This window comes from Gymnoscopelus braueri (genome assembly GCF_963280865.1).
Source record: "Gymnoscopelus braueri genome assembly, chromosome: 13".
Taxonomy (NCBI): domain Eukaryota; kingdom Metazoa; phylum Chordata; class Actinopteri; order Myctophiformes; family Myctophidae; genus Gymnoscopelus; species Gymnoscopelus braueri.
The window spans coordinates 35,920,516-35,931,827 of record NC_137615.1 but is presented as its reverse complement, the minus strand read 5'-3'; the positions used below and the strand labels follow the sequence as shown (position 1 = coordinate 35,931,827).

General features: G+C 41.6%; 1 protein-coding gene across 3 annotated transcripts in view; it reads right to left on the bottom strand.

Annotated features, from left to right (window-relative positions):
• The window catches only part of recql5 (RecQ helicase-like 5), a 37,893-nt gene extending 27,322 nt beyond the window's left edge, over nucleotides 1-10,571 (bottom strand). Inside the window, exons 1-8 of one of the 3 annotated variants that reach the window (XM_080446865.1) lie at nucleotides 10,410-10,571; nucleotides 9,498-9,619; nucleotides 8,633-8,889; nucleotides 7,705-7,963; nucleotides 4,094-4,193; nucleotides 1,757-1,868; nucleotides 1,196-1,358; nucleotides 486-589 (exon numbers count right to left, since the gene is read on the bottom strand). In XM_080446865.1, coding sequence (XP_080302991.1) covers nucleotides 486-589; nucleotides 1,196-1,358; nucleotides 1,757-1,868; nucleotides 4,094-4,193; nucleotides 7,705-7,963; nucleotides 8,633-8,889; nucleotides 9,498-9,619; nucleotides 10,410-10,533 — 1,241 coding nt within the window. In that variant the 5' untranslated portion in view covers nucleotides 10,534-10,571. The remainder of the gene's footprint in view (nucleotides 1-485; nucleotides 590-1,195; nucleotides 1,359-1,756; nucleotides 1,869-4,093; nucleotides 4,194-7,704; nucleotides 7,964-8,632; nucleotides 8,890-9,497; nucleotides 9,620-10,409) is intronic. The other 2 variants (XM_080446866.1, XM_080446867.1) reach the window with 2 other exon arrangements.
• Between the last annotated feature and the right edge of the window lie 741 nt (nucleotides 10,572-11,312).

Here is an 11,312-nt window from a genome sequence, read left to right as displayed (position 1 = left end):
TGTAAAGTTAACAACGCTGCCTAGATGGCAACAGAACTGATAGAAAGTGAAGTTAGCCTGCCTTCTTAAACCTCTGCTCTGTTACATTCTCCATGCATGTGGCAGTTGTGCTTAGATTTGATAAATTCTTGCTGAAGGGGCCAAACTTCCTTTAGATTCGGCAAAACAAACACAACTAAAATAAAGAAACACTGCCCTCTGCTGTACAGATGGGGAGCAACTGGCTATGGATATACATATATATACAAAAATATACAATAATACGATACAATAAAGTTTTTCTAGTTTTAAGTATATATTTTCTCTATAAAAAGGACACCACAATGACTTTTAACACAAACGTTGTAGAAAAATCACTGCAATACTGAGTGACACTGATTTTGTTCAAATAAATGTGGTGAATCTAGCCTCTGGTGTGCGTGCGTGCGTATGTGCGTGCGTGCGTATTTGTGTGCGTGTATGCATGCGTTGCATCGATCACTTACCCTTCTTGTTGACAATAGGACACCATGGCTTCAAAGTCTGTGATGGCTGATTTATCCGTCTCCTTGGCTGATTTATCTGTCCCCTTTCCAGAGCCACGCTTTTTCTACAGAGGAGTTTAAACCATTCACAACAACAAATTATATTATTTGAGATCATCAAAATTATTTTTGCATAATCGTAAATTAATCTACTGAAAAACGGTGAGAATAGCCTATCTACAAGCTCACTATTTTAGCTATCTTTGAATTGAAATTATAAATTTATAATTTTTATAAGACTGTTTTAGCCATAGCACATAGCACATTATTTATGTTGATTATTGGTACCGATCACTGTCAGCCATCTCTTTGTATATTTAACCCATTAAAACCGGGAAAGCATCGGTGTCTTTTTAGATTTTTGCATTGGATATTCAAAAATAGCAGATATACAAGCTCGCAGCGTGGCACACATCTACTGTTTTTGAACATTTTAGAAAAATCTTGAAAGTGTGAGAACAACTGATTTAGAAGGCATTTGTAGTATCGGCCTCAGGTCTTTAATGGGTTAAGCTATTTGTCGTATCCGCCCTGTGCAACTTCTGTTTACAAAGCCTAAAAGGCTTATTTTTTTATTTCTAAGTGTGATCCAATGCCAAAAAAAACACAATTACATCATTAATCGCAATAATTTGTATGACAATAAATTGTGAGCTAAAATCCCTGCTGACCTGCTTACGGCCAATCTCCTTGCGGATCAGGAAGTTCAGCTGCTCTTTGTCCCTGTGGGAATAGTAGGTTCTACAGCACGACAGCAGCCCGTCTCGGCCCGCTCGCCCAGACTCCTGGTAGTAACTGGCCAGGGACTTGGCAATGTTCCAGTGAGCTACAAACCTGTGGAATTGATGTAAAACCCCAAATTGTGTTACGAGATCAACAACAAACAAATCTATATTTATATATTGTTGCTGTCGGGTGGAAACCTTGTCTGTCCAAAGCATTACTTTTCAGGAAATGGGAAAAAGAGCCTGTGTTCTCTTATTTTTTTACATGCGCTACTTTTAAATATGTTAAATACCGGTATGTATAAAACCCACAGACAGACTTAACCACTTTCAACCTGACCTCGCTACTTTGGCCATGTCATACGAAAGAGTATAAAATATGCCATTAATTTATGAAGAAAACGTAAAAAGATGAATTACGGAGACACAGGGTTTCTCCCCGACAACGATGACATCCTTGTTTATGACAAAGAGTTGATAGTGAAATCCTTAGAGATGCTGCCTTGCCTGACATTGGCCTTGTCGACACCCATACCAAAGCTGATGGTGGCTACTATGACCAGCACGTTCCCCTGCATCCAATCGCTCTGGGCCTCTGTGCGATCTCCAGTCTTCAAACCTAGAAGAACAAAAGATAGCATGTCTACGGTGAGCAGACGTCCCGGTCTTTGATACATCACAGTGTGTCTAAACAAGCCAAAACAGAGAATTACACCTTATGGGCATCATTTTCTATGCAAAATATAATAATCTAAAATGTGGATGTAATTTCTGAGCTCATTCGCCAGCCCTAGTGTGTGTGTGTGTGCGTGTGCGTGTGTGTTTGTGTGTGCATCAAGTCAAATAATAGTCTATGACGCCTTACCCACTCTATGACGCTTATATCCTCTACACACTGCCCGACATTTGACCCGATATGGCTATCGGGGATATTTTTTGGTGATCGCCGAGAAAACCACCGATCTCAGTCCAGATCGGGCGTTCCTCGGCGAGGTGTTGATCGCGCAGTGTGTAAGGTACTCCGAGAAGAAACACCCCGATAAATTGCGCTCGGCGAGCGGTTCCCGATAATTTTTACTTTTCTACCATGTTGGATATTTGGGCTTGTCGGACCCGATGAGAGCCGTGCTACAGCCAATCAAAGCACAGTACCAGCCAGCGAGGTAGCTGGTGGGAAAACTATTTTATTATCAGCATGATTCACTGTTGAGTCTAATACAACAGAGACGCACCGTGGCTAGTCCTCCCGCATAGAACCGCAATATTACCGTACAGACAGTCCAGTCCTGCTGTATTAGTTTAAACATGATAAACAGATTGATAGAGTGAGCGAGCCTGCACGACGATGGGGCTGTTTGAGGAATAGGGCTTGCAGACAGAGAGAGAGAGAGAGAGCTGTGTGTGTGTGTGTGTGTGTGTGTGTGTGTGTGTGTGTGTGTGTGTGTGTGTGTGTGTGTGTGTGTGTGTGTGTGTGTGTGTGTGTGTGTGTGTGTGTGTGTGTGTGTGTGTGTGTGTGTGTGTGTGTGTCGCACGTATCTCTGAACAGTATTGCCAGGTTTTGCGCGAGAAATAAACAATGAAAAACAAGCCCAACAAACTATAGGCTGCATGAGCATTTTAAACCTATATACAAATAAAATAGCCGATCTACAAGCTCACAACGCGTCGCAACTATTTTCAAAGAAAAAAAGCAACATTAAGAAATAAAGCCAAATAAGCAACTACACTTTGGAAATAAGCTAAAAAGAAACGCAACCACCAATATTTTTTTTACAAGAAACTCGCTTATAATAAGCGGACGCGGCAACACTGCTTCTGATCTGAATTGGACTCTGGTTGACTTTTGTTTTGAAACGTTTGTTTCAGAGAGGGAGAGTGAGAGAGAGAGAGAGAAATACAGAGAAATTGAGAATTATTTAACACATTGAGTGCCAAAAACGGTCCGGACCGTTTTTGAGAAGCCATGCGTTGTGTGCCAAAAAGGGTTATGACCGTTTTTGGGGAAAAAAATTAAAAAAACTTTTTTATTTTTTTTATTTTATTTTCTTCTCAGCACCAGGAGATATCATTTTTCGAAGATTTAGACTCCAATCCACTTCCTGGTTAACTTATGACTTCAAAAGCCTGTATCTCGGCTCCTGTGTACTTTTTTTCTAAAATATGTATTTTTGACTATTTTCGACTATTTTCACCTGGCTGCAACTATGGAACGGATTACCTAATGTTTTAAATTTTTTCCCCCCGATTGTACGAGACCTCTATGTGTGTAATGAGGGGATCACCTTGAGGACGGTGATCACTGAAAATATTTTGTGACTACTTGAAAAAGGTTCAAAAATGGTTAAAAATCCAGGCACCGACTGTACCCTGTTTTAAAAAGACCCTGGCACTCAATGTGTTAATGTCAATCATTAGCGTCCTGTCTCGGTCTCGCGCATATATCACGGGAGCCTTTCACGTTTTCGTGAGACGTTTGGAATAAAAACAAATGTATGTATTGGGTCGGGATCACATCGTGGTGAAATATCTTGTAATCAGTGAACCCCTGTCTGCGACCAATCTATCGTGCGAGAATCACAACGATATATTTAGCCCGATTTCAAGAGAGAAACTCGTGCAATGTGAAATGCTTAACGATCTGTTCACTCGCCGACCATTTCAAATGTCGGGCAGTGTGTAGAGGCCATTAGCCGACATGAAGTTCTGTAACATTTTAATGACTTTGGAGAATATGTTATAACATAACTGTAGTCCCTGTGTGTGTGTGTGTGTGTGTGTGTGTGTGTGTGTGTGTGTGTGTGTGTGTGTGTGTGTGTGTGTGTGTGTGTGTATCATGCATGTTACCTGCATGATAAGGCTTGGACAGCACTCCCAACTTGGTCAGTTCGTAAGCCACTGTTTCACAGTTGTCTCTGGTACGACAGTAAACGATCCCACAGCCCTGCTTACAGACATCACACAATGTAAGGAGTTAATGGTGTGGAAATCTCATCAACACTATCCAAAGCTACTCTGTATTGTTCCTTCCACATTCCATTCATTATTGAATACATGGTGGTGGGGACTCTTTGTTGACAAATCTTTCCTAAATGTTAGTATTGTCAAAAGTTGACAGGAAGGATGGAAGTATCATCTAAACAGTGTCATAGGCAGCCATAGCTGAATGGTTAGAGAGTCCGCCTGGGAAGCCAAAAGTCCCAGGTTTGATTCCAGACCTCCCTGAGCAAGACACTTAAAGGAATATTTCACTTTCAAACATGTTTGGTGGCATTTTAACGTCTACTCTGGCTTTAGTGAGCAATCCAGACAGTTCTTTAAGTAGCTTGATTCAGTAATGTAGATATTTGTCTCCGCCAGAGGTGGAGAGTATGTTTTCGTTCTTGTCCTTCCGTGTGTCCCCCCGTCTCAGCCAAGCTAACATTGGTCAAGCTTCGCGTGACACGTGACAATATTGTTGTCACCAATGCTCTGATTGGCTAGCGAGACGCATGATGACATAGAAGCCTATAAATAGGTGTCACTTCAAAAAATCATTTATATTTTTTGAAGTGAGCTTCCATCAGCCAAGCTAACATTGGTCAAGTGACACGTGACAATATGTAATATAAATAGGTAAGACAGGATTAATCAGGAACAGTACTGGCGGAGACCTGTGCTCCGAGGAGCACATTTTCTAGTTGATATTAATTTTATCAGACACGCCCCCTTCCTATACAAACCCATTGTAACTTCAAACTCCATTTTAACCAGGATAGATTCATCGAAAACACCCGTCCTCGTTTCTGGTGACTGATATTAGCCTTCTATTGCGTGAGGGGCTGTGTTTCTTCAATTACTTTATTTATTTTTAATGTTTTTTTTTTTGAATAATTGTTTATAAAATAATATATTTGAAAAAAGTAATTGACAAAACACGGCCCTCTCACATATTAGAAGGACAATATCAGTCACCAGAACCAAGGACGGGTGTTTTCAATGAATCTATCATGGTTAGAATAGAATTTGAACTGAAGTTACAATGGGTTAGTATAGAAAGGGGGTGTGTCTGATAAAAAATTATATCAAATATAAATACTGAATCAAGCAACTTAAAAACTGTCGGAAGTGCTCACAAAAACCAGAGTAGACGTAAAAATGACCCCAAACATGTTTGAGAAAGTGAAATATCCCTTTAACCCCTAACTGCTCCCTGAGGCGCTGCCCCCGAAGCGCACACTGCTCCTGTTAGGATGGGTTAAATGCATTTGTAACTATACCTTTCAAGATGGGAACCCCTTTTGGGGTTGTTGTTACTATGTACAGTATATAGCAACATAATTTTTTTGTAATGTTTGAATAAATATTTGAAGTTTTTCAGAAAACTTAGGTCAGGATTTAGAAGGCATTTTTAGAATCGGCCCCAGGTCTAACTGGGTAAAAAAAATAAATGGGAATCTGTATCATGTATTGGACATGTGTCATATTACCTATTTTTGCTTGTGTGTTAAGTGTAATTTGTATCCGCTCTCGCTACAGCAGTCCATTCTTTCCCCATTCATCACATACTATTTATGATATGCATTAGATTAGAGTGTATATGTTACAGTATGATTGGAGAACCAGTACGATTGAAGAAGGCTCGCTCGTTTTTACCACCCACCCAGCAATTCTGTAGAAGCAACACTAGAGGGAGCCACAAGCCAGGCTTGTGCACAAGCATAATTGCCGCGACCACACACACACGTGCGCGCGTGTGTGACCGGCTTCGAGTGCTATCAATGCATTGAATGGGGAAATAGGCGAGTTTATTAGACCTTTCAATGGGCGAAATAGGCTACTACCTACCCGCGATTTATCAGACCATTCATTCAGGAGCTACTGACCTACTTGGAGGCGGAGCAGTCCGCACAACAATATTTACGATTCTGTGCCTATCGGTACATAACTCAAACGGCGCTGAGTAGGCACAGGCGAACGTCACACCGTTCAGGACGGCAACTCGGTCGCCTTAGCTCCCTCTGTGGTCCTTCACGGGGTGACAGTTCGCCTGTGACTGCGCGCCTCCGTCAGGGTCCAAAACCAAAAGCGAAACCTAAACTGAACTATTAAGTCATGTCAGTTGGTAGGTTAGTATGTCTTGATAACACCCAATGAATGGTCTGATAAAACATGGGTAGGTAAGTAGGTCGCCTATTTCGCCCATTCAAAGGTCTAATAAACTCGCCTATTTCCCCATTCAATGCAGATAGCATTCGAATCAGGTGGACTGTTAAGATACTTTTATTGTGTTCTGCTGGCTTTTGTTTTAGTTTCTCCCTGACACACACACACACACACACACACACACACACGGAGGAGGAGAAGGAGGAGCCTCGCTAATAAACCCTGTCTCGAAAAGCCCCGCATCGCCCCGAAGCCCCGTGCCTAAAAACGAGCGCTCTGTCTTCAATCGTACTGGTTCTCCAAACGTACTGTGACATATATACCAAAGTGGGGTCAGGGGACCGCCATGGTTCCTTGAGGGTGTTCCAAATGGACCCCTTACAGGTTTGTAACGCTGAGAGGTATGGGGGGGTCCTTGAAATTAAAAAGTTTGGTGTATATATATATATTAGAGATGCGCGGATCGCGGTTTTAGCCGCGGTTGCCGCAGTTAACCGCAGTTTGGGTGGATTTGGGTCAATCAAATATAATTATTAATTAATATTGGATAAACCGCGGGTGAAATAATGCAGGAATTAAATTAATTATATCAATCTACAGGCCTATAATAGCTTTTAAAAAGCACTAAATTTCACCGTGTGTGCGTTTGTAGTATTTTAATATTACGTCATTTTACACCAGGCACAAAATAGCCGCTCACTACATGTTGCTTTGCAGCGAGCCAGTGTTGCCAGGTTGCGACAACTTGCGAGAGAAATAAGCAGCCAGGTCTATGAAAACAAGCCCAAAACAAAACAAGTGGCAAACAAGCCCAAAAGTCGCTTATAAAAAGCCGACATGGCAACAAAGTGGTTGAAAGCGAAAGTAACTCAATGAAGACGTGCGCTTGTTGTTACCATGGTTGTGGATTGTATACAGTCACTGCATCGCGACAGTGGTGAGTAACATTGTTTATAAGAAAACTAACGTCAGGAAAATAACAATTATTTGATGCGGTTGGTGCGGATCTATAAATAGGATGATATAATTACCGCGGGTGGATGGCGGATGGATAATGAACTTGTTAACGCGGATTTGGATGACAAAAAAACCCATCCGCGCATCTCTAATATATATATATATATATATATATATATATATAATATATATACGTATATACACGCAACCACAAAGAGAACTGTTCTGGACAGCTGTTTATGTATGTTCTTACCAACGCCCCATGGTGATCTCCACCTAAGAGCAATCAGCATACAGTTCCATCCCCATCCAGTTAACAGCGCCGCTATATAACTCACAAAGCACACATTACTAACCGGTCCATTGGGTCCATTGCTGAGTGAGTCTTTAATGAAGGCGTGGAGGTGGGCATAAGCGTCCGGTAGCAGCTCTCTGTAGATCACGTCGTAGCGCAAGTTACTGCGGAACACTGGTGCAGCAAAGGTCAGCGGCGACTTCAGCCTCAACGACTTAGCGATGTCCTCTTGCACCTTCTGGGGGGCTGTGGCTGTCAGTGCCACACAAGTCACCCCGGGCAAGCGGCCACGCAGTGTGCCCAGTTTGAGGTAGTCAGGTCTGGAATTAGGAGAGCAACAATTCATCTAACTAATAATCAATTGTATTAACAAATATCAATAATAAAATAAAATAATTTATACGTATTTTGGAAGTCATTAAAGGTGAATAGTTTCAAAAAATGACAAATGTTTTGAAAATCGCCAATCTACAAGCTCAAAACACGTTGCATCACAACATGTTGTGAACTTGTAGATCTGCTATATGGTACAGTGCCAATTTTTCTAAGTGATCCTGGGCGCTACACTCCCCCCACCAGCCTAGGGAGCCCAGGGCCGAGCTCATGCCTCCTTCAATGCATGAGAGCCAACTGACCTTCTTGTCACCTGACAGGGGAGAGTTTCCCTGGTTGGAAGTAGCGCGTGGAAGGAACACGTTATTCAAACCAGTTCCCTTCCCCTCCATCAGGCGCCCCGGCTGTCATGGGGGAGGCGGCATAGCGACCAGGATTACTACGTGTTTTTGTTGAGGGTATTAACTACACAAAACTACACACAAACTCCACACAGAGTAGGGCCTTTCAACTATATTGTTGATGTATACAAAATTGCGCAATGAAATATATTGTTAATATAAAACTATTTTTTTAATGTGCTTCACGATTATTCGATTGATCGCAAAAGCAATCGCTAGAATAAAATCGCTATAAGAAAATAACTGCAGTCCAACCTGAAATCATGGCCCCACTGGGAGACACAATGAGCCTCGTCCACGGCCAGGTAAGAGAGAAGGCCACGGGAGCAGAGGCCTTTCAGGCAGGGCTGGAACGAAGCCGAGGCCACCATCTCTGGGGTGATGTAGAGCAACTTCAGCCTGGGACTCTCGCTCTCCAGGTCGGCTAGGATCATATGCCGCTCCGCCGGTGGGAGCTTGGAGTTGATGCTGGCAGCAGGTATGTTCAGCTCCCTCAGGTGATCAACTTGGTCCTATTTAGACCCAGGGGGGGGGGGGGCGAATCAGACAGTGACACTGAGGGGAAGCAGCGGTAATAATACCGATTCATTTATTTCAGTGGTTCTCAAACCTTTTAAATCTCACAGACGCCCATAACTCTGAGTGTACAAATGGAACCAAATGGGTTCCATTTGTACTCTCTCAAGAGTTACGGACCTGTAAGGGTCCATTTGTACACTCTCAGAGTTACGGACCTGTAAGGGTCCATTTGTACACTCTCAGAGTTACGGACCTGTAAGGCAGGGGTCCTTGGAGGGGTTCCGGGGGGTCCCCAGATAAATGTGTTACCGTGACTATTTAAAAATAGCAGATATATGTGACATGTTTGAATAATTTAGACTTTTTTAAACATACATTTTCTCTTTCTGGGGGTCCATGGCACAAAACCTTTTCGGATGGGGGTCCGCGGTCAAATATATATCAATTTGGGGGTCCTTGACATGAAAAGGTTGGAGAAACACTGCTGTAAGGGTCCATTTGGAATTGGAACCTCCTCAAGGAACCCTGAGGGTCCCTGCAGGCCTGCACCGCACTTTGAGGACCACTGATCTATTTGAATAGCTTATTTTCAAAGACTGACCTGAATGAGTGCAATTAACGGTGAAATAACAAGAGTAATGCCCTTGGCCAACACTGCAGGGAGCTGGTAGCAGAGGGATTTCCCTGCTCCAGTGGGCATACATACAAAGACATCCCTGTCTCCTGCAACAGGAAGAGAAGGGAAAAAAAGTTGCATTAAATTAATTTGCAACACATCCTCTGATCCTCAAGTAGACTGATGCTGAGGCTGGGAATGTCGGTCACCATTTATTGTACATTCACATCAGAATATTCAGCGGTGTAAAGTAACTAAAAGTACATTTACTCAAGTACTGTTTACTGTACTTTTACTCCACTACAGTTATTTGAAAACTTTAGTTACTAGTTACTTTGTAGATTTAGATTATTATAACGAAACATACATCAACCACTTCAGCCCTATATACTGTACACATTCTGGCCATTTGAAAATAGCCGATCTACAAGCTCACAATGCATTATGAGATTTTTATACATTTGAAAACTTGTGGAATGGGGACATTCTGCACAATGAGTACTTTCTACTTGTGGTACTTTAAGTACATTTTTATGCCGTATGCATTTGGCTTTTATGAAGCTTTTTTTTTTAATTACTTGTAACAGAGCATTTCTACATTGCAGTATTGATACTTTCACTCAAGTAAAACATGTGAGTACTTGAAAATACTGAAAATATCCCCAGTGCCATAACAAGACTCCAATGGGGTCTTCTTGTCATCTAGAACGACTCTAGACAGATAGCCTTGGATCAAGAAGACTATCATAGATGCATTTGATCGAGTCTGACTTTTACTCTAGATATAAAAATGTCAAAATCGATCAAATACATCTATATGATAGTCTTGATCCAAGGCTACCAGACAGCTAACATTTGCTAGCCTCCAGCCATCATGTGTAGCCTGGTTAACTTTACCTTTCATGACTGCTTTAACCACATCTTCCTGCAACTTGGACCTGAAAGCATCAAAGCCAAAGCTGCTTTTTAAAGCCTGTTTGACGGAGGTGGAGGATGTTGTCATCATGGCTTTATTATTCATTCCAAGTTCAATCCAGCTTAACAACAAACTTCACTCTCTCTCTCACCGCGTCGCATGAAGATGACATCACACAGCAGCGTTGCCAGATTTTGAGAGAGCTATAAGGAACCCGGTCTAGGAAAACAAGCCCAAAAGTAGCAACTATTAGGCCACATGAGTTTTGATTGATTGATGTAGTTTATTTAGAAAGACATGAGAATAGTACATGACAGTACATAACAGTACATGGAAGTACAAATTCACAATACAAGGTCTACTAAACTGGAAACCCTCATTAAGCACTAAGCTTGTTTAAGATGAGAACCCCATGCACACAAATCATGATGAAATATAAGAGGCAGGCAGATATACACACTACTATACAGAATGTCATACAATCAATGAGAACTTTGAACTTATATATGCGTCGGCTATTTGAAAATAGCAGATCTACAAGCTCACCACGCGTCACATCGCAACGCGTTGTGAGCTTGTAGGTCTGCTATTTTCAAAAACTCTTGCAATAAAATGTGGAATATTTTGGAATGCTTGGAACACAAATGCTCCCTGGGCACAAAACATTTTCATGAAAATATTTGAGAACCACTGGTTTAAATAATAATCTATTATTATTATTATTATTATTATTATTATTATTATTATTATTATTATTGTTATAAAATAATGTAATATTACAAGCAATTGCTTGTAAATATTGGTAGTTGCAACTTTGGGCTTGTTCTTCTGTTAAGTTAACCAGAGTGTAGAAGAGAGAGTAACGTCACGCTTTGATCTCGCCG